Below are 24,493 nucleotides of genomic sequence, written 5' to 3' on the forward strand. Positions count from 1 at the left end.
CTTTTTAAGGCTAAATGATATTTCGTTGTATGAATAAAGCATGTTTTGTCTGTTCATCTGTTGGTAGACACTGAGTTGCTTCTGCCCCTTGACTGTTGTGAATAATGCTCCTCTGAACATGGATGTCAAATGTCTTTCTGAGTCTTTGCTTTTAGTTCTTTTGGGTCTATACCTAGAAGTGGAATTGTTGGCCAGTGGTTTACGTTTTTTAATATGTGGCTGGATTAGCTTTGCTAGTATTTCGTTGAGGACTTTTGCATATATATATTCATAAGGGATATTGGTCTATAATTTTCATGTGATGTTACTGTCTGGCTTTGGTATCAGGGTAATGTTGGCATCATAGAATGAGGTAAGAAGGATTTCTTCCTCTTTCCTTTTTTCTGAGAAGACTTTGAGAAGGATTGGTGCTCTTTTTTCTTTAAATGATTGGTAGAATTCACCAAATCATATGGTTCTGGGCTTTTCTTTGCTGGGAGTTTTATGATTACTTATTTCAGCTTCTTGTGCTATGACTTTATTAAATTAACATTTATTAGTTGGAGCACAGAATGCTGGTTGGTGAGCCATGGTTAGACAATAGACCACAAGAGAAATTGAAATAGAAAAGTTTTTTACTTACAGGTCCTAGAGGAATTATAAGGGCATGCATTTAAGGGACCCCAGAGGGAGATCAAGGCAATTGTAGAGAGAGGTAGGACCCGGAGTACAGTGCCTTTATTAGGTCTGCGGGTAGAGTGCTTTGGAGATTCTGGGCTATAGGTAGATTTGTCAGTTCAAACCAAAAGAGTAGGGTTATGGTAAGCTCCACTAGGGCTTTTATCTAAGGGTGCTTAACACATCATGCAGGCACTGGGAACCGGGAGAGACCATTGATCACAAGTCCCATCATGAGTTCCTGTAAACAAACTTACAGTGCTTGTGTCTCTGTGGCGCCTGTTTAGGACATGTGCTGCCCTGAGAGCTCTAGTTAGTTTACGGTCCTTGCAGGCCCCTTGTCCAAACAAAATGGATGCTGAGGCAGCGGTATCAGGGAGTAGTTTAGCTAAGTAATGACTTGATTTGTCTCAACAACTTCTTTTTTTCTTATTATAAAGATTTTTATTTATTTATTTGACAGAGAGAGCTCCCAAGTAGACAGAGAGGCAGGCAGAGAGAGAGAGGAGGGAAGCAGGCTCCCTGCTGAGCAGAGAGCCCGACGTGGGGCCCGATCCCAGGACCCTGGGATCATGACCTGAGCTGAAAGCAGAGGCTTTAACCCACTGAGCCACCCAGGCGCCCCTCTCAACAACTTCTGTTCAAATTTTCTATTTCTTCTTGAGTCATTTTGGGGAGTTTTTGTGTTTCCAGGGATTTCTGTTTTATCTAGATTATCTGATTTATTGGCGCACAATTGTTTATAACACTACAAGTGTTGTATAACACTTTTTATTTCTGTAAGGTTAGTAGTAATGTTCCCCTTTTTATTCCTGATTTTAGTGATTTGTGTCTTCTCTCACTTTTTTTCTTAGTCTAAGCTTGAGTTGTTTATCTTTTTAAAGAACTAAATTTTGGTTTGTTGATTTTCTCTATTGTTTTTTTATTCTCTATTTCCTGGATCTCAGTTCTAATATTTATTAATTGTTCTCTTATTTTGAGCTTAGTTTGTTCTTTTTCTAGTTCCTAAAGGTGGATGTTAAGGTTATTAATTTGAACTCTTTATTACTCCTTTTTTAATGTAGATGCTTACAGCTGTAAATTTCTCTTAGCACTTTTTCACTATATCACATATTTTTTATATGTTCTACTTTTATTTTTTTAATAAAAATGTTATTTATTCATTTGTCAGAGAGAATGAGAGAGAAAGAGCACAAGCAGGGGGAGGGGCAGGCATGGGGAGAAGCAGTCTCCCCACTAAGCAAGGAGCCCACTGTGGGACTCGATCGAAGAACTCTGGGATCATGACCTGAGCCATGACCTGAGCAGACGCTTAACTGACTGAGCCACCCAGGTGTCCCTGTACTTTCATTTTTATTCACCTCAGAGTATTTAATTTTCCTTATGATTTGTTCTTTGACTCACTGCTTGTTTAAGAGTGTGTTGTTCACTTTGCAGTTTTTTCCAAATTTCCTTCTGTTACTGATTTCAGTTTCATTCCATTACAGTCAAATAAGATACTTTGTTTATGATTTCAACTTTTAATAATTTATTGAGACTTGCTTTGTGGTTGGACATATGGTCCAGCTTGGAGGATGTTCCACATGCACTGAGAAGAATGTATATATGGTTGTGTTAGGTGGAACATTCTATATACGTCTATTAGGTCTAGTTGATTTATAGTATTATTCATGTCTTATATTCCTTGTTTGTCTTTTATATGGTGCTTTCTTTTCTTTTATCTGTGCTTTCCATTGTTAGGTAGGAGTAGATATCTCTAGCTATTTCCCACTTTAGTTTTATCAGTTTTTTGTAAATTTTATTTATTTGACAGAGATCACAAGTAGGCAGAGAGGCAGGCAGAAAAGGGAGGAAGCAGGCTCCCTGCTGAGCAGAGAGCCCGATGTGGGACTCGATCCCAGGACCCTGAGATCATCACCTGAGCCAAAGGCAGATGCTTAACCCACTGAGCTACCCAGGCACCCCAGTTTTATCAGTTTTTGATTCATGTATTTTATTACATGTCATTAGGTGCATATATGTTTATAACCCTTTATATTATACAATGCCCTTCTTTGTCCCTTGTAACGTTTTTTGTCTTAAAGTCTATTTGTCTGATATTAGTGTAGCCAGTCCAGCTCTCTTTTGGTTGCTGCTTACATGGACTATCTTCCTGTCCTTTCATTTTCAGCTTATTTGTGTTTTTGTTTCTAAAGCACAACTCTTGTAGATAGCATTAAAACGAAATCTGTGTAGCCGATCTCTGTCTTTTAATTGGAGTGTTTAATCCATTTATACTTAATTACAGAGACAGAAGGACTTCTGTTATTTTGTTTGTTTGTTTCTTATATCTTTTTTGTTTCTTTATTCCTCCGTTACTACCTTCTTTTGTGCTATATGTTTTCTCATGTGATATTTTGATTTCTTTGTCATTTCTCATACATACATTGCAATGTATCTTTTAGTTAATTCTTAGTGGTTGCCCTCGAGATTACAATCAGCATCTTAATTTATAATCATATAGTTTAAATTAATACCAACTTAATTTTAATATTATACAAAAACTATTCTGTATAGCTCTGTACCCCTACCTCTATGTTATTGTCACATTATATCTTTATAATTGTGTGCCTGTCAAGATAGATTTATGGTTATATTATGTATTTTTCTAATTGATTGATTTTTAAATGTTAAACCAATATTGTATTCTTAGATAAATTCAGGCAATAATGATATGTTACTGTTTTATCTTTATAATGTATTACTAGTTCAGTTTACTAAATATTTTGCTAAGGATTGCTTTATCTGTGTTCATGAGGGATATTGGGGTACATGTGCGTGTATGTGATATCTTTGTCAAGTTTTTTTTTTTTTCTTTTTAAAGATTCCGGCACAGAGCTCTTAGTAATTTCTTTCTTTCTTTCTTTCTTTTTTTTTTTTAATTTATTTGACACAGAGAAAGAGAGAGGTCACAAGCAGGCAGAGAGGCAGGCAGAGAGAGAGGGGGAAGCAGGTTCCCTGCTGAGCAGAGAGCCTGATGTGGGGCTCGATCCCAGGACCCTGGGATCATGACCTGAGCGGAAGGCAGAGGATTAACCCACTGAGCCACCCAGGTGCCCCTCTTTGTCAAGTTTTAACATCAGTGATGTTGATCTTATGAGTTGGAAATTGTTCTCTTTTCCTCTATTTTATTTTACTGTTAAATTGATGTTATTTCTTAAATGTTTGATAGAATTTATCAGTGAAACCATCTGGACCTACACTGTTTTGTGGGAAGCTTTTCAATTATTCACTTAAATAGATATAGGATTATTCAGACATTTTATTTCAATTTTGGCATGTTGGGTTTTTTCAAGGAGGGTGTCTGATGCATCTAAGTTGTCAAATATGTTACTATAAAGTTGTTCATACTCTCCTAATAACCTTTTAATGTCTGTGGCAATGTAATTTATAGAAAATGCTTGTATTAGTATGGTAGCAAATGTTTATATAGTACCTATTTCATACTTTTCACTTTATAAATAATAACTCTTTTAATTCCCACAGCAATTGGTGAGATAGATAATGTTATCATCTCTGTGTTCTAGTTGAAAAAACAAACCAGAATTAAACTAAGAGAGTTAAGGTGCCTTGCTCAAGATCACAGAGCTGGTGTATTAAGGGCTTAAATTATAATCCACGTGATCTGGGTCTAGAGTCCTTTTTTCTTGACTAGTGTTTACTTTGCATTTCTTAAATGTCAGATACCTGTTCTTTTCTTCTTACGGAATTTTGCTGTTTTCTTTCTGGTGCTTCTCCCACCTTTATTTCACTGGTAGAAATATTTATTTCTGGTATTACTAATTAGAACTTGGAATGCCTTTCCCCATAAAAACATTATGTATGATGGCTATACATGCTTGAAATATTGTTTTTTTAAAAGAATTTATTTATTTATTAGACAAAAGGAGGGAGCAAATGATAGGGGACAGAGGAAGAGAGAGAATCTCAGTCAGACTACCTGCTGAGTGAAGAGCTTGATGTGGTGCTGGATCTCAGGACCCTGAGATCATGGCCTGAGCCAAAATCAAGAGTTGGACACGTAAATGACTGAGCTACCCAGGTGCCCCTTGAAATATTATTTTTAATACTCATCTTCAGTCACATCATATGTTAAAAAGCCTTCTGGCGCTTCCCCAGGAAGTTCACTATAATTTATAATGTAAAACATGGTTTCTCGGTGAAAATACTAGAAGATACTTATTTTAAATACACTTACTTAAAAGGTTAAACTTCAGTTATATGGAAATTTTACTTTTTGGAATCCCTTAATGATTTGAATTTACTGAGGCTAAATTATAATTTTCAGAAGCAAACAATAAGATTAATTTTTACACATTTTGTTTTACTTTCATTAACTTGTTGATTAATGTCTTTCAGGGTTATTCAAATGCTCAGAAGAATATTCTTCTTCAGGTGGATCAGAACTGTGTTCGCAATTCTTATGATGTCTTCTCTTTGCTGCGGTAAGAAACTTCTTAGACTTCCTGCATTTTCTAAAGAATCTTCCTCATTTTGAGTTTGTGACATTTCTGTGTGAGAAAATGTATGGGAGCTTTAGAAGCTGTTATTCAGGCTTAACATTTTTTAGTGAGAGCTTCATAAATTTTGTAGCTACAGTGATTTAACTTTATCTCTTCCACGAAGCCTTTGGAACGCCATTTCCTTTCTCTGGACAGTGGGAGAGAATGATTGGAAGCCAATGATCTTAAAACAGGGACATGAGCTGTTTCTGATTTTCTGTACTATAAGGAGCAGCAACCAGAGGTTCGAAATTTAGACTTATCAAAATCTTAACAACTACAGCAGTACTAGAAAAGCCCTCCAATAGCCCCAGACATGACTTAGAGTTTTGACCTGCTGTTCATCTTAAAGAATCATGTTTGGCAAGGCAAAGGAGCTTTGCATGAATCTCATGCTCAGAGGCTTAACTAACTGCCTTAACTCTGTATTTTCATAATGTCTGGGCTTAATTTTGAAACATTTCTAAATTTGTTTTTAATTTTCGATGTGGTAGATCATCAAGGACATTTTCCCAGGAGACAGGCAACCAAAATAAATGCAATTCAAAATGAGGGTAACAGTGACACTCAGCCTGTGTTCACCCTGCTCAGACAGATGGTTCATTGAAATTTGATTTTGGCAGTATTTTTCTAATGTTTGCATAACACATCATAAATTTCAGACCATTAGACAACTTCAATATATCTACTAGAGGAAGAGTCCAGAAGGATGGTTGGACTGTTGTCCAATTGGATGATTGTTTATTTTATAAACATTATGAAATGGACCTTTTCTTTGCAAATCTTGAATCTTATGATACTTGATGATAAAGTGTGGTCACATGACCTGTGTAAATTGCTCTTAAGAGACAATCATTTCAACTAAAGTAACCACAGACATTTGATGACTTTTGATTCTTATCTGAGCCATACTTTCACTTTGACTTTTTAGGATATGTAAGAGAACGCACAGGACTTAGTAATTGGATGGTGGAGAGAGAAAGCAGGAGGTGTCAAAATATATAACTCATATTTTTGGGTCTATTCAGTTTGAGACTACATTGAGTTTTAAATATTGCAAAGAGGAATATACAGAAATAGTTTGAAATGTGAGTAAACCACTAATATTTCTTGACCTGTTTTCCTCATGAAATGAGGGTATGGATTTCACTATTTTAAAGATACTGTCCGAGTGTGAGATGATGTGATCTTATTAGAGAAATCAGTAGAATCAAAAGAAAAAGAAATAGGAAGTCAGTGAAAAGAGGAGAACTGGGGAAAAATTGCATCTTAGAATCTAAATCTCTTAGGAATAGAGATTCAAGCAGTGTTGAGTGCCCTGTGATGAGACAGGAAAATAAGGACTGAAGAAATGCTGTAGGATCTTGGGAAACAATGTGGTACAATAGAGAATGCTTTGGTTAACTTGACCCCGACTTCAATTGTCCCTGGTTTATCAGAATTCATTTAACGTTTCTGATTCTTCCAAAAGGTAGAGGCAGTAATATTTTAAGTTTGTGTAACTTGCGAGCATTTCCATATTTACTATCTTATACTCTTTGAAGTTTTTTGTGTTTAGACATCAGGGATCAGCCTTTTTCTTCAGTGTAGAAGCTGAGGCTAAGAGGCGTTACGGGATTTATTTGAGAGCACACGGAGTAAGAGCCAGACTAGAGGTTGGTGTGAAGTTTTCCTGCAAGCAGGTTTTGCAGATCCTTTTCAGAGTCTCACTTACCTTCCTAGATTGGTGGTTACAAGGTAGTTATAAGGTACACATAGCATAATGACAGAAAAATTTTCAGAAAATCACAGAGCCCTTCATAAATCCAAAATCATTGGGGAATTTGGTAGTTAGTGCTCAATTATTTAACATTGATTCTTGCAATGGTATGTCTCTTGGGGGGTCTCATTTCTAGAGTGCTTTCCAGATTCCTCAGGTGTGTTCGTTTGATTTGCCTCATTTATTAGCAGTGGCCTTATCATTAGCATTGTGTGTATCATTTATAGCTGGTAACATAGATGTACTCTTTTGAACCAGATCAAATATCCATTTACCAATCAATTTACCAGAGCCCAAAGAGTTACTCTGGAACTAGAAACTTGATATTGTAGTCATCAGCATTAATGAGTAACAAGGAACTTCCTTTGATAATTCTCTTAGACATTAGTAAGGAGTAACCACCATCTATCTGTTTGCTAAATCAAAAGCTCTTATCTCGCAGTTCTTGGCATGGTTTATGCTTGCTGGTAAACTTAATTTTGTGCTGATCAGTTTCATTCATTTTCCCTTCTTTAATTCAGGTAACATTGTACCTAGATGGGAGTAATTTTTAAAAATATACCTTTTCTTTCCTTGATGCTTTTTTTTTGGTGTGTGAAATTGTTACTTCTTGATCTGTAATTTTATGTGAAAGCATAGAGTCTGAATTCTTTAATATCACTTAACTTCACAAAATTCTCAGTGCCATTTGGAATCAGGACTAGAATCCTAGTCTCTTGAGTCTGTTCTTTGAAAGTATATTCTAGTTAGTAACTTTCACTGTGTTATTGTGCCACTAGGATGCATATTTCCTTCCACTTTTTATAATGTGAATGTTACATAAAAAATCAGAAATCTTGACCAAGGCAGGGATTTTGCAGCACCTATGACGCGAGCATTAGAACCCCTTCAGGTGGATGTGTTGTATACCATTTTTAAGAAAACAGTGATCTGGGGTTTTATTCAGATTTTTCTGCCGGTAGTTAAAAGAATGTGGGCTGCTTTCAGGTCTTTCCAAATTTACATTCAGTGTGTGCAGTAGTAATTACATTTTGCTTCTTTAACCCTTGGAAATTCCTGGATTAAGGGTTAGTTTTCATGTAAGCAGACTTTTAATTAGGAGCCACTTTACTCCTTACATTTGACTCATTACCCTTGAATTAGGATGTTCGCCACAAGGTGTCAATGTTGCTCTTTAACTGGCACTTGAAATTTCATTTATTTTATGGTTTTAAAGTGAGAAAAGTTGGGTTATAAATTACAAATGGGAATTTATTTTTAGAAGTTAACTTTTTTTTTCCTCTTTTATTCCTTCTAGGTTAAGGAGTTTCAAGGCTTATTAGATAACTTTCTCCTTTTGGTTCTGATGATTTTATTTAATCCTATTGGTGATACAGAGTTATTGAAAGCTTGGAAAGAGAAGGAGTGACATGGTCGGGTGTGCAATTTAGATTTCTAACTGTGGGGACTGTGTGGAATCAGTGGGATGGAGCTGGAAGCAGGAGACATCTGTAATCCTATCTGTTCTCTGAGACAGAAAGATTACTTTTGATTTTTAAAAGGTTATTTTTTTCCCCTTTCATACTTCTTCAAAAAGATAGCTCTGTTATAGTGAGATTAAGTGAGAATAATTCAGGTTTTCTTCTAGGGCAGTTTTTATTGCCCCTTTCCCCTTCTTGACATGTCCTACTTTTGCCACATTGAAGAAGTGGAAATATGGTGGAGAATCATGGGCCCTCCACCTAGGTTCCAGTCCTAACACTGTCATATCATATGCCCATAACTGGTTGTAAGACTTTGGGCAGATTACTTTGTATGGCTCAAACTACTTTATATATATATAGGCAATTATATTTATCTCAGAGGGGTGTTATGAGAAGTAAGGTAAACTGTTTGAAGGATCCTAGGACAGCTACTGTCATATGGTAGACATCAGTACATAATAGTTTTTGTTTGCTCCTTTCCTTCCCCCATCGTAGAATTCGTTTCTTTTTTTGTGTTAGCATTAGTTTTTTCAATTTCTAGCTTAATTTCTCTTTTTTTTCTTGCCATTCTAGACTACCACCTCTGCTTTTACCCTTACTTTTATTAATCTTGAACAATCATGATAAAATTATTTAATGGGTGTATGTCTTTTCTCCCTAATGACATTGAAAACTTCTTGAAGAAAGAGATTATTTCATATGACTATATTTTTTCCTCTCTATCTTCCTGACAATTGATGGTTATATTGGAATTCCCGTGGATGCTGTTGTGATCCTGAAGCCCCATGTCCTGTGGACTAGATCCTACAACCCTTCTGCTTTACTCTTTCTCCCTGAGTACTCTCTTCCATTACCACAGCTTCACCCAACACAGCCACATGTTAGTAACTCTCAAACCTATATGTCTGGTTCTTTCCCTTCTTTTGGATTTCTGATCTGTATTTTCCAGTGACTGTTAGACATTAATACTTTCATGTTCTGTAGGAATCTCATCCCTAACAGGTCCCGAGTTAGATTTGTTGGTGTTATTCTCCTCTTCCTTTTCTTTTCCCTGTATGTCTCATGTCCTATATGTTACCTTTTCAAGCATCCAGGTGAACATACCCTTCTTTGTTCTCATCTCTGTTTTCTGGGACTACTTCTTGACCTCCTAACTAGTCTCCCTACTATCAGTTTTTCCTTCATGTAATTGATAGCTCTTGTTTATTGAGCAATTACTTTGTGCCAGGAGCTTTACTTACTGCTTTACATTAGTTCTTCTGATTTTCACAGCAATTGTTTCTATCCTATTTACAGATGAGGAAGTTGAGGCACAGAGTAGTTAAGTAGCTTAGACGAGGTCTCACAAGTAGTTCCTCTTAGCCTGTATTCAAGTCCAGAAAGTCTAGCTCCTAAACCTGTATTCTTTTTTTTTTTTTTTTAAAAGATTTATTTATTTGACAGAGAGAAATCACAAGAGAGGCAGGCAGAGAGAGAGGAAGGGAAGCAGGCTCTCCGCTGAGCAGAGAGCCCGATGCGGGACTCGATCCCAGGACCCCGAGATCATGACCTGAGCCGAAGGCAGCGGCTTAACCCACTGAGCCACCCAGGCGCCCCCTAAACCTGTATTCTTAACCAGTATATTTTACTGCCTTCTGATCTTTTATATCGCTTTGGTACATTTTATCTGCTGCATTGCTGCCAGAGTAACCTTTAAAAAAATATATCTGTGTTGTCACTCATTGGGCCTAGCAATCTTTGAGCTATCACATACAGGATGAAGCAAACACTCTTAATGTGATATTCAAAGGACATTGTTCTGAACACTGTACAGGGACTAGTGTCCTTACTTTAAGTCCTCCTACCACTGCCTGTGCAATTAATAGCTAGTATTATATTGAGTACATACTGTGTTGTAATTAGCTTTTCATTGTCTGATTCTCTTCCTCTCAGAGCCCCCAAACTGAGGGCTCCTTTAGGCAAGAGTCTTTGTTTTTTGGTCTCTGTAGTAATTCTATCACAGTGCATATCATACATATTAAACAGATAATAAATGGTCTTTTGATTTGATCAAACTGAACTAATCTTCAGGTTACAGAGGACTATCATTTTGTTCTTCTAGTTAATTGGTTTGCATCTGGCAAAATGAAGGTCATAAAAAATTTCTAGGTCATTACTTAAAAAGTGTTGAAAGTATAATCAGATCTGTGAACCTTCAGCTGCCTCTTTTCTTTCTGCCACTGCCTTCCACATAACATCTGGTGAGATTTCAGGACTTTGTGACTTTTAATCTTACTCCTTATGTGGATTTTTCTGGAAGAGCTATATCTGGCTGTCTGGAAGTAAACTGTTCCCGCCTTCTCTGCTTTGATAGAAAATACTTTCTCCTTTAAAAGTTCAGTTTTAAAAGGGAAATGCTTTACATCAAATACATTATTCTCCAGATAATGTGTAGAAAACAGATGGGATGAGATATATAAGGGCATAACCTCTGTCCATATAAATTTTGGATGTGATAATCAACTTTGAGTTGTAGAGAGAGTTCTTCCCTAACCCTGCCTGGTGAGCTCTCTGTGGTAATTACGAGTATAGAGAATATGGCTAAATGCAGCTGTAAGCAAAAGATGTCACAGAATTTATGTTCTAAAACTCATATATCTTGCCATTTATAGTGACGACTAGGCTTTTAGGGTCTCATGAGGGGGTGTGCTCATTTAAAAAAATGCTCTCATAAGCGTGAGGGTGTGCTCATTTAAAAAAATATATTTTATTTATTTATTTTAGGGAGAGAGAGCATGTGTTTGTGAGGAGAGAGGGGTGACAGGGGAATGGAATTGCGAGGAGGGGAAGAGGGAATCTCAAGCAGGCTCTGCGCTGAGCACGGAGTCCGATCTGGGGCTGGATCTCATGACCCTGAGGTCTTGACCTGAGGCAAAACCAAGAGTTGGGTGCCTAACCGACTAAGCCACCCAGGTGCCCCTCTGTGCTCATTTTTAATAAATTAGAAGGGGAATTAAGAGGATTACTGTTAAAGTAGAGACACTGACAACAAAGAGAAGTGAAAGCTTGTTGGTAGTTTGCTCTGTTTATGATTTACTGTTTGATTCTGGAGCATAATTGGGTGGTAAATCATGTTAGCTTTGGCTTACCTTTAAAGTCACTGTGTTTGGGCATGTAAATAGCACTGTCACCACTTCATGTAAAATGAGGGCGGAGAGAAATAGTCCAACTGTGAAGAGAGACAGGCTAAGTGAAAAAGCACAGCTAGATTCCCTCTTTGTGTAGGTGTCAGTCCTTCACCGGGCACATCTCCGTGGGGCAGTTTGTAACTGAAGTTAATAATGAGAAGTACTGGGTGCCTGGGTGGCTCAGTGGGTTAAGTCTCTGCCTTCTGCTCAGGTCATAGTCTCAGGGACCTGGGATTGAGCCCCCCATCAGGCTCCCTGTTCAGCAGGGAGTCTGCTTCCCCCCATCTTTCTGCCTGCCTCTCTGTCTCTTCATGATCTCTCTCTCTCTGTCAAATAAATAAATAAAAATCTTACAAAAAAAAAATGAGAAGTACCAAGTGAACCATGTTAGTTTTAGCTAATGCTGTCTCTGTGTAACAGATGAGGAAACTGAGGCACAGAAAGGTGACATGGCTTGCCCAGCCCCACAGTACAAGTTGGTGTCAAAGCAGGTTTGAATAAAGTTCTGCTGGGCTTGGGGTATGTGCTTTTCTCCATCATGCCACGTTGATGCCAAACCATCAGTAGAATAAAAAGGTGTGATTATTTGAGCCTGGGTCAGAAAACAGGGGCACGTGTAAGTTTTAGAAAGGTTTTCAATCAAAATTTAAAATGAAAAAGTTTTGGTATTTACTGTAAGCTTTGGTTAAACAAAGACAGTATTTATGTGTAAGAGCACATTTTATTCTTATCATTCTCTCCCCACGTACACACAAATATGAATACATACACATAAATACACTTAAACATAAATGTATTTAGAAAAATAGAATTTTAGCAAAATATGGAAGTTATTTTAGGTTTAAAAAAAATTTTATTATGTTCAGTTAGCCACTGTATAGTACACCATTAATTTTTGATGTAGTGTTCAAAGGTACAGTTTTTTCCCCCCATCTTTTTACATTTTAATTTTTCTTCTTCCTTAAGCCCTTCTCCGCCACTACACTGTCAGAAAAGCATAAGCCACAGCTTGAATGTTTGTCATCCCTCTTCCCCTCATCCACGTGTTAAAACCCAATCCCCAGTGTGATGGCATTTGGAGGTGGGGCTGTGGCGTCTGCGATCAGGATGGGGATTAGTGTCTTTATAAAAGAGGCCCTAGGGAAATCCCTGCCACTTCACCTCCTGAGGTTATAGTGAAAAGACTGTTTGTGAACCAGGAAGCAGGCTCTCTCACCGGACACCAACCAAGCTGGTACCTTGATATTGGACTTCCCAGCCTCTAGAACTGTAAGAAATAAATTTCTGTTTATGACCCACCCAGTCCATAGTATTTTATTATAGCAGCCTGAACCAAGATAGCTCCCAAACACAAAACACATGTCCACATGATCCATAGTCACTAATTCACCCATGTTAATAATTTAATGTGTATCTGTCTCTATTTTTTCCCCATGGTCTTTACGTATATGTCATAGATTTTAGTATAGACACATAAACATATATATATATATATGCGTTAAGAGGTTTAATTGCTGTTTTACAAAATTGGAATGGATATTATATATCTGACTCTACATACTATTTTTCTTTTCTTTTTTTAAATTTATTATATACTATATGGTATTTTATTACATCAATTCTTTGGCTTCCATGTGGTAACCTTTCAAAAACTTTTTAGAGTAGTTTCTTCGAACCACTTATTGCCTTTAGCTCTAATAGAATCTCACAGAGCTCTGCATCATACATATTATTTTTCTTGTTCAATATTCCGTGTATAGATCTCTCTCTCTTTATAAAGGATTTATTTATTTATTTTTAGACAGAGAGAGCATGAGCAGGAGGGGATGAGAGAGAGGGAGAGAGAATCTCAAGCACACTCCTCACTGAGCACAAAGCCCAACATGGGGCTCAACTTCATGACCCTGAGATCATGATCTGAGCCAAAACCGAGAGTGGGATGCTTAACCGACTGAGCCACCTGGACGCCCCTGTACAGATCTCTTCAGTTCATTCTTTTATTGGTTTCATAATAGTCCGTAATAGGAATGTACCATGTTTTTTAACTATTACCCTCTTGATAAGTGTTTAATATTTGCTGTGACTCTAATTTTTTGTTTGTTTTGCCACTATGCACATTATTGCAGTAAATTTTATATATAAATATGTCTTTATATTTATGATGTATTTACTTGCATGGATTGAATTTCCGGAAGATTTAATTAATTAATTAGAGAGAGAGAGAGAGCAAGGGGAGGAGTCAAGAGAGGGGGAAGTAGAGAATCCCAAGAAGGTTCCACATCCAGTGCAGAGCCTGATAAGGGGCTGGATCCTACGACCCTGAGATCGTGACCTGAGCCCAAAGCAAGAGTCAGACACTTAATAGACTGAGCCACCCAGGAGCTATTTAGTGTCTACGTCAAATCATTTTTCTTATTACTATTATTTTTTAAGGAAATCCCTCTTGGTTTTCTTGGCAGATACTCATTATCATCAATAAAAGGATGGGTTTATTTGTTCTTCTGCAGTGTTTATAGTGATTTCTACTCTTATTACGTATACTAAACCTTCTAGAACTCGCAAAATAATGTTGAAAAGTAATGGGAATAGTGAGCATTTTAGTCCAGTTGTTTTAATTGAAAGTGTCCAATATTTTGCTGTTCAGAATATTTTGGAAAATATCTTAAATAATTCTTCCTATTTAATGTTTTTATTAGGAATGGATGCTGAGTTTTTGGCAATGCCTTTCCATGCTTATTAACATTGTATGTTTTTCTTTAATTTATAGTTGAAATAAAGTATGTAGATTTCCTGATATTGTATTACTACTTAGTTATAGGTCATTCTTTGGCTCCTTACTGTAAGTGAGGTTGGTGTATAGTATTCCTGTAGCTGTTTCTTGTGGGGAAGTGGGGCTGAGTAGGTAACCGTTTTTCCTTAGATCTAAAAATGAATTGGGAAGCTTTTTATCTTTTCTATGACCCTAATCTGTAAAATGATGGATTCTGTAATCTATAAAATGAGGCAACCTTATTGGACTGCTTGGAGGATTAAATGAATTAATATGATGTACTTAGTACAGTGCCTGAGTATAGTTAGCACTATATATGTTATGTAGTAGCATCAGCAGCAGCCAAAACACATGAAATAATTTTGGAAATTTTCAATTCTTTTTTTTTTTTTTTTTAAAGATTTTATTTATTTATTTGACAGCGAGAGAGATCACAAGTAGGCAGAGAGGCAGGCAGAGAGAGAGAGAGAGGGAAGCAGGCTCCCCGCCAAGCAGAGAGCCCGATGGGGGACTCGATCCCAGGACCCTGAGATCATGACCTGAGCTGAAGGCAGTGGCTTAACCCACGGAGCCACCCAGGCACCCTGGAAATTTTCAATTCTTAAATGTTTGTTAGAATTTAGCTGTTAAATCATTTGGTTCCGGGTGCCATTTATAATGCTAAATCTTACTCTAATACCTGCTAAGCCATTTGCTCTATTTTTTCTTACTTCATGGTTTATTCTTGTCAATTTATTTTTGCTAAGAAACCATCTATTTCCTCTAGATTTTTAAATTTATTACTGAAATGGCACATATTTTTATTTTATAATTCACTTGATCATTTTAATAATTTATGCCACATTTTCTAATTAAGCCCAGAAACCACTCTAGTACTTCATTTAGAAATATTCTTGGACAGGATGCTTTCTGATGTTGAAGAATTCTTCTACCGTATGAGCTAAAACAAACTATTTGAGATAATTTTTGCTTTTAAAATGTTAGAATAAGAATGGAGAGCTTAAACTACACAAGCTTAGTGGATTTAGATCTAGTTTACAATATTGTTCCCAGTGTATACCACAAACCTGACTTAGAGTAGATTCATAGTATTTGTTAAATGAAAAAATGGTTAAATTAATAAATAATGGATGAAATACAACCTGGTTGGATAATAACTGAATAATAGGTAGACTTTGGGAGGAACTTTTTAAGTTATAGATTGAATTTTTTATTTTTTATTTTTTATTATTTTTATTTTTTTAAGTAGGCTCCATCCTCAGTGTGGAACCCAGTATGGGCTTGAACTCAACTCTGAGATTAGGACCTGAACTGAGATCAAGAGTCAGGCATTTAACTGACTGAGCCACCCAGGCACCTCTAAAATGATAGATTTTTAATCACCTTTTCAAAGATGACACTAATCTTGGATTTGTTCTTTTAATATAAAATATCTAAGTACTTAATTTTGGACAAAGCATTTGCTAATGAAAGTCATGGAAAACCATCATATGGCAAGGTAAGTTAACTCCTGTTTATTAAATGAGTTAACCGATAGATCTGACTGTCTTTATTTAGGACCTTTTCTAGGCTAAGTCTATTTTCTTTAGTGTACTGGATGTTCAACAGAGAGTAGGAACATAGTGGATAAATTAAATGAGCCTTCTCTAAAATGGTGTTCAGAATTCCTGGCTTGGAGCAATAATTAATTTTTAAATGTTGTTGGAATGATTAAAGAAGTGTATAAATCACTGTAAAGAGGCAAAGAGCATCCTTTGAGGGCAAGTAAGTATATGAGTAGTCTTCTGCCTAAAAGATATTCTCTGTCCCTGCCCCTTCTTTCAGTTCTGGCTTAAATTCACAGGGCTGCTTTATTAAGACTGCTTTGTTTAAGATGTCACTGCAAATGATGTCTTTACCATCACACCCCACATGGCTGCCTTGTAACCCCCTTGTAACTTCTGCATTCACACTGGTGCCAGGCATGTTCCAAGGCAGCTTTCCAAGATTTAGTGATTTCACCCTGATGTCTCTGCCAGTAAAAATAACCAGTTACCATTAAACACATATCCCACCCATAACTGGATTTTTACATGCTGTTTTATTAAGAGAACTTATCAGAGATTGTAGGACAATTAATACATTATGCTTATCAGGATATCACCTGGCCCTTGAACTAAACTTTTATTGTAAGAGTGGGACATTGTAAGAGTGGGACCTTGGAAGAGAATCTGAAACTCAACATGTTTATCTGTTGAGGAGTGTGGACTTTGTAATAATAATAGCCTCACTCCAATAGTTCATTCTGTATGACTGCAGGTACTCTAGTAACAGAAGAAGCCAGATTCTTACTTTGGAGACTTATATTCTACTAGGACAGATTAACAGATACAGCAAACAAGGGGTCTTAGATTCATGGAGATATTAGTAATTTCTAAATATTTTGTTGGTATTGCAGGAATAAATCAGAATCCTATCTCTTTGTGTGCCTACACAGGTAGTAGGGAAGGAAAATAATATCTGAGTATCTGAAACATGAAAGGCAATTAAATGCTAAAAACTTAGCATACATATTTTTATAATAATCACAATCGCCTTGATACTATTATAATTCTATTTTACTGGGAAGCAAACTGCAACTTGGAAAAATTGAGCAAGTATCTTTTCAGAGTCCAGATATGTCCAATGGCAAAGGCCTTTCTAATATATTTCTCCATCTCATGGAAGAATTCCCTGTGACATTTCTTTTTCAAAACTGCCTAACAGTACTCATACCCCTTCCAATAAAATTGCTTTGGTGGTAAACCTGACTATAAAATGGGCCAGGCATTTCTTAAAGTCTTGTGGTCCTTGCACAATGGAGGCTTTCATAATAGCCTTTCCTAGAGCCATCTAGAGTATGCTTAGCATACTCCTCTGCTGGAAGTGTTAACTAAAGTCTATATAGGTTTGCCTTTGAAGAACGTCTCTATAATTCTTTGACCACATAGTTCCCTTTACTTCTTTTCGCTCGATGTGGTAAGCATAAAGTGATTAGACAATGGTTTTTCCTTAGTTGCATCCCTCTCTGTTTTCAAGCTCCCATCTCTTAAATTCTGACTCTTGCAAGAAGCACACTGATATCATGGAGGTACAGTGAGTTTTCCCACAGTAGCAGTGATTTTTTCCATCTCAACAGATTCCTTGATTCTAGTAATAGAGTCAGATATGAACCTTGGAGTAGAGCTGGCTTTAAACAGTTTATGGGGAGATTTAAACATCTGGAGATTTAAATTTATGAAAAACTCAGTGAAAGCCAAGAAATGGCATCAACAGCTTTTAGAAAGGAGCTAAGATGGTCTTATGTTGCATTAATTAAAATACAGTATCCATGTCAAGTCTTCATGGACTTTATGTTCACTAAATCATATTTGGAATGTTCTGTTTAGTTTGAGTCCCTGTTTACTTTGATGAGAAAGATCCAGGGGTGATATCAAGGGTGATGAGGGGTTTTAAAACAGTCATATGAAAATTAGTTCAGAATAGAAGATATTTTATTTTATTTTATTTTATTTTATTTTTATTTATTGAGAGTGTGCATGCATGTGAGCTGGGGTAGGGGGTAGAGGCAAAAGGAAGAGAAGGGGAGAAAGAATCCCAAGCAGACTCTATGCCCAGCATGGAGCTCGACACAGGGTTTGATCTCATGACCCTGAAATCATGACCTAGGCCGAAATCAAGAGTTGGATGTCTAACCAACTGAGCCACCCAGGGGCCCTAGGAATAGAAAATAGTTAGCTTAGAAAAGTGAAGGTTTGGGGAATATAGTCACTACCTTAGAAATAATTTGATGAGCAGTTATTTGGGTAATAATAATAAAATAAACATTATTTGTTGAACATGTACTGTCGGGTAAAGCCTTTACATACTTTATCTCATTTAATCCTCAAAGCAAATTTATGTGATTGATATTATTGTTATCCCTCTTTTGGTAATGAGGAAACAGATCCAGAAAGGGAAATTGACTTGAATAAGGTTGGATTGTGAAAGAGTCAGAAAGACAAATTTCTTACCCTTTGTCCCATGCTGGCACTCACATTTTATAGAATAAGTATGTAGGTATACTTTTCCTGTGGGTAAAATAATGATAATGCTAAGGGGGATCTAGAGTAATGAGGATGGTAGGATGATTTATTTTATTCTTTTAATATTTATTTGAGAGAGAGAGTGTGTGCACATGTGTACCAGTGGGGGAGGGGCAGAGGGAGAGAATCTTCAGGCCGACTCCCTGTTGAGTGCGGAGCCTGACAGGGACTCGGTCCCAGGACCCATGAGATCATGATCTGAGCTGAAACCAAGAGTTGGATGTTCAACTGACTGAGCCACCCAGACACCCCAGGATGAGTTATTTTAGATAGTGATCAGGGAAGATCTCACTGAGAAGAACATATTTGAGCAAAGCCTTGGGAAAGAGGAGGCAGCAACCTGTGTGGGTATCTGTATGAAGAACATTCTAGAGAATACGATTAGTAGGTATAAAAGCCCTGAGGTGGGAGAGAGCTTGGTTTGTTGCAAGAATAACTAAGGAGTTAGTCTAATTTGAGCATAGTGAGCAAAGATGGCAAAAGCCAGACTGTGTAGAGTTCTAGATTTTTCCTAAGTGGGATGGGAAGATATTGGATAATTTTGAGCAAGGGAGTTATGTGATCTGATTTTTATTTAAAGACAATGACTCTGACAAGGAGAAGAGACTGGAGGAAGAGAAAGAGGCAGGAGAGATTCATTGAGAGACTTGTTTGCAAGTAAGAGGTGGGAGTGACTGAGGCTGTTCTGGTAGCATTCGAGGTTAATTAAGAGAAGTGGTAGAATTCTGGACATATTTGCAGTTAGTAACCACACTTGCTAATGTATTTGGTGTGGATGTATGAAGGAAATTGGAGTTAAGGATAACTTATCAGATAATTAATCTGAGCAACTGGGTGAATTGTAGTGGTATTTATGAAAATAAATGCTGTGAGATTCCTGGGAGGAGAAGAAGGGGGAATGGGGAATCGAGAATGTATTTGGGGCATATGGGTTTTGAGATAGGTATTAGTTATGAAGGGGAAGGTGCTGAGAGGCAGGTGGATATGCAGTTTTGCTTTCGGGGTCAGTTGGTGCCAGAGATGTGAATTTGGGAATTCTGTCAGTTAAGGTTCAGGGTAGAAAATATCAACCACTCTAGATATCATCAGAGATTTTATTTTATTTTATTGGTTTGCTCTTTTATATCATTTATTTATTTTTTGGGAGAGGGAGAGAGAGAGAATGCACTAGCAGTCATGGGAGAGGCAGAGGGAGAGGGAGGGAGAGAATCTCAAGCAGGCTCCATGCCTAGCATGGATCCTGACGTGGAGCTGGCTCTCATGACCCTGAGATTGTGACCTGAGCCAAAATCAAGATTGGATGCCTAGCTGACTGAGCCACCCAGGTGCCCATCAGAAAGAGGTTTAAAACAGAGAATTGGGTGTTCAGGGGTCTGGAGGAATAGAAGTTGGGAAGCTGTTGCTAGGGTTCAGAGGCACACTTACCACAAGGCTTCAAGGTCAACCCACCAAACCTCTGGTCCCAACAAATTGCTGCTGGTGAGATAGGCATCCCATACCCATCAGACACCTATATGAGAACACTCATACTAGAGAGAGTCTGTCGCTGTAGCTGGAAGAATGGCTTCTACCTTCTGGATTTTGCTCAAGGTTCTTCCACATTTAGGAAGAAGAGGATAGAGCAGCTAATGAGATGGGGGAAAGTCTAGAACATGGTGTCCCAGAGCCAAAGTAAATCAAGCCTGTTCAGGGTTGTGCTCAGCTGAAACAGGTGCTTGTTGATTGGTTTGGTAAGATGAGGGCTGAGAATTAAATGCTGACTTTAGCAAATTGGACTCATTGGTGACTTATATGAGTATTTTGATGGTGCGGTAGGAATAGGTGAAGGAGAGAATGGAAGTGAGGAAATGAAGACAAGAAGTACAGACTACTCTTGCAAAGTTTTTCTCTACAGAGGAGCAGAGAAATGGTACCAAAGCTGGAGGGAATAAGGGGTCCAGGGAAGTGGTTTTTGTTTTGAGATAGGAGGTAGTATATTCATGGGCTGAAGGAAAATTTGTGGATGCATGAGAAGGAGCAGGGATAGCAGGTTTAAAAACTTTTGATAAGTGAAGGACAATGGAATTCAGCGTACAAGTGGATGTTTGGCCTTAGGAAGAAGGACTGTGCCTCAGGGGAAGGCAGAGTTTTTGGTTACAGATATAGAATCACTTGGTAAATTTGCTGATGGGAGAATCAATAAATTGTCCTCTGATTCCATTTTTCAGTGGATAGCCAGGTGTCGGAAAGGCGGAAGGAATGTATAAGGTTTGAAAAGAAAAGAGAAGGGTTTAAGATAGGCATTTTGGAGAATGAGAGAATGAATTAGTTAGGCCTCGGTTGTCAAACTTTAGCCTATCTCGGAATCAGGCGGAGGGATTGGTATAATTGCTGTGCCCCACCCCCAGAGTTCCTGATTCACCAGGTCTGGGATGAATTTGCATTTGTAACTCTTCCAGGTAAACCTGATGCTTCTGGGCCAGAGAGCACACTTTGGTTATAAATTTAAGGGAGACGATTCAGCATGCTTGAGTGTAATTTCTTTAGCTTTATTCCGCTACTTGTGTACAAAGGTGGAGAAGGCAATGGCTTAAATTTAACCACACTTGATCTTAGCCAAAAGGCCGAGAAGCGATTGCTTAAATTTAACCAGAAGTAGGGTTTTGCCAGGTGAGTTCAAGGGGAAGAAGAATGAGCCGTAGGAGTGATTGACAGTGATGCGTAAACTGGATAAGAGGAGAAGTGAGGACATGCAGGAAATGACAGTCAGTGAAAAAGTGCTAAGATCAGTGGATTAGAAGTTGGGATGGTGAGGATGAATTGTTGGAGAGAAGGGATCTGGAAATACGGATGGTGATGGTAAGAGGTTGGGCTGCTTGAAGTTGAGGTTTTTAAAGCTGCTGAAGTTATTAATTGTGATTTAAAGTAAAGAATAAGTGGCTGGACTGGTTGGAAGTCAAGAATCTGAGAGGTTGAGTATTGGATGATCTTCTACCTGTATGTGGAAGTCGGCAAGAAGAGCAGCAGGAGCAGTGGTGGAGCAGGAGGCGGTGAGTTAGGTGCTGAAATCCTGTCCCTGAGCGGGAATGGGAGGGTTATATAGATAGCAGCAGCGAGAAGGGAAAGTGGGAAGTAGCATAATCAGTATGTGTGTTAAAGGGACAGAGGGTTTCTAGAGCACAGGGAGGGCAGTGATCTGGAAGGCAGCCATGAGTTGCAGTGAAGGCATCCACTTCATCTCTAAGCCAAGTGTTGTGTTGGTTGTAGGAGAAAACACTTGAGCCCCACTCGGGCCATACATAATCTTAGTTATTTCTCACAACAGCCCTGTAACAGTAGGTATTATTATCCTCATTTTTACAGACGAGGAAACTGAGGCTTAAAATAATTGCCCCGATCGTCATAGCTTATAAATACTGGAGGGGGCATCGTGTGAGTCCAGTGGGAGCCAAAGGAAGGCAGATATTGAATGAATATAAGAAGGTACTTCTTAGCAATAGAGGCGGGCACCAGTGAGAATGTTCCTTTGGAGGAAAAGGCGAGCTCCCTATCCCAGAAGTAGATGTCTGCCTTCTGTCTTCACCACTGCAAACTGATTTAATCATAGAATGATTCCAGGAGAAAACCAACAAGGAGGAGGGGAATTGGTATTTTTCAGCTGTTGGAGGAGGGGCAGGAGGATGATAGTTGAATTCAGTTATCTCTAAGATAAGAGTCTGTGATTATGTGGTGATTGCACAACATTGTGAGAATGCACTAAGTGCCACTGAAATGTGCATTTTAAATGGTAAGTTGTGTATTATGTGGATTTCACCTCAGTTTAAAAATGTCTGTAATTAAACTGGTTACTTCCATTTTAATCTGCAGGCAGTTTACCATTCTACAGAATTTCACATATGAGGCCCTTTGGGTACAAAAAAGTAGAAAAGTAGCGATTGCTTTCATGGAACTTAGATTTTGGATATGTGTGGGTATGTGTATGTTATGAAAAGATAACGAATCACGAATATTGGTCAATCTTTGGTGTCAAAAAAATGGTGTAAGTCATTGTTGTTTAGCTTCTGAAGAGGAGGAGCCCAAATGGGCTCCTTTACCTATTCCTACTGTGGCATACTTGGCACAGAACATCTTTCCAGATGTCCTGCTATTTCTCAGTCTTAGAATTTGAGGTAGCCCACTTTGCTCAGTTTTTAAGATCTGCAAGCTGGAACTATGACATCAGTTCAAAAGTGTGTGGGGGGAAGATTAAGTTGATATTTTAAAAGGGCATCTTGTCAACTAAATCTCCTGGGAAAGGAGTCAGGGCAAAAACAGGTTTGTTGATCTTGTAGGTTGTGTTTTTGTTAGCCTCGATTACAATCTGGCAGAATTTTTTTGAAAATATATTCTTTGTTTAAATAAGACTATTTTTTCAGGTTTTGTTGACTAGTTTCTACTAGTGTTTGAGGTATTGGCTTTTCACAATGGTGTTAAAACATCCTGAGTCTGATGTTATGAGGAATTAGCTGTTCTTTATTTGTTTTTTTTTTTTTAAATATACTATGTTATTGTTACAAAGTGTTTTTCAGAAACATGGCAAGCTATCAGAGTTCCCATTTCTCCTGTACCCAGTTTCCCCTGCTCAATATCTTTCATTAGTAAGGCCGAGTAGGAAAAACTCAGTCATCCTCCTGTTTCTCCTTCACATCACTGCCTCACTCATAACACTTCTGACACCAGATGTGTGTGGGGTTTCCATACTCCAAGCAATTCTGCAGCACCTTCTGAGCATCCTCCAATTCAGCTCAATTCTGATGCTATCTATTTGAAGATGGCATCAGATCCCACAGGTTAGGGGCTCAGTCCTCCAAGACTGCTTCCATCCCACTTCAGATGCCAGTCTCAAGTCCTGGGTGTCACCTGCACAATTACCAGTCAGCTATAAATCAGAGGTTTCTAACCCCTCTTCAGGTTCAGTTAGTTTGCTAGAGTAGTTCACAGAACTCAAACAGTTTACTTATTATTTACTAGTTTATTATAAAAGGATATGATAAAAGGTACAGATGAACTTTCGGATGGAATAGGTGTATAAAGCAAGGTAGGTGGGAAGGGCTTTGAAGCTTCCAGGTCCCCTCCTGTGGCTCCTTCCCAGCACCTTTATGTGTTCAGCAACCCGGAAGCACCCCAGGCCTCATGTTACTGGGATTTTTATGGAGGCTTCAACACGTAGACGTGATCAGTTATAACTTCATTCCCACCCTCTTTCCCCTCTCTGTTGAATGGGAGACAGGGCTGAAAATTCCAAGCTTCTAATCGTGGCTTGGTCTTTCAGATGATTAGCCCCCAATCAGGAGCCACCAAGATTATCTCATTTAAACAAAGACTGCTACATCCCAGAAGTCCCAAGGAATTCAGGAACTGTGTGTTAAGAACTGGAGTGCTCCTAGTTTTTTTATGATTTAGGAAATTACAAGGGTCAGGGTACCTGGGTGGCTCAGTTGGTCAAGCATCTGCTTTCGGCTCAGGTCATGATCCAGGGGTCCTGGGATTGAACCCGTGTTGGGCTCCCTACTCAGAGAGGGAGTCTGCTTCTCCCTTTCCTGCTCCCCCTGCTTGTGCTCTCTCTCTGTCAAATAAGTAAATAAATACAATCTTAAAAAAAAAAAATTACAAGGGTCTTAAGAGCTCTGTGCCAGGAACTGGGGGCAAAGATGAATATATTTTCTATTATCTCACAGTGGTACATTTGTTATGATTAGTGAACCACTATTAATATCTTTTTTTTTTTTTTTTTAAGATTTTACCTATTTATTTGACAGAGAGAGATCACAAGTAGACAGAGAGGCAGGCAGAGAGAGAGAGAGGGAAGCAGGCTCCCTGCTGAGCAGAGAGCCCGATGTGGGACTCGATCCCAGGACCCTGAGATCATGACCTGAGCCGAAGGCAGCGGCTTAACCCACTGAGCCACCCAGGCGCCCCCACTATTAATATCTTAACTAGGGTTTTATACTTTCTTCAGATGTGCTCTTCCAAGATCCCATATCTGGATACCATATTACCTTGAGTCACCATGTT

General features: G+C 38.2%; 1 protein-coding gene across 1 annotated transcript in view; it reads left to right on the forward strand.

Annotated features, from left to right (window-relative positions):
• Positions 1 to 24,493, forward strand: part of UVRAG (UV radiation resistance associated) — a 301,625-nt gene that overhangs the window by 82,595 nt on the left and 194,537 nt on the right. Inside the window, exon 6 of the mRNA XM_046016488.1 lies at positions 5,056 to 5,141. Coding sequence (XP_045872444.1) covers positions 5,056 to 5,141 — 86 coding nt within the window. The remainder of the gene's footprint in view (positions 1 to 5,055; positions 5,142 to 24,493) is intronic.

Source organism: Meles meles, chromosome 8, assembly GCF_922984935.1.
Source record: "Meles meles chromosome 8, mMelMel3.1 paternal haplotype, whole genome shotgun sequence".
NCBI lineage: Eukaryota > Metazoa > Chordata > Mammalia > Carnivora > Mustelidae > Meles > Meles meles.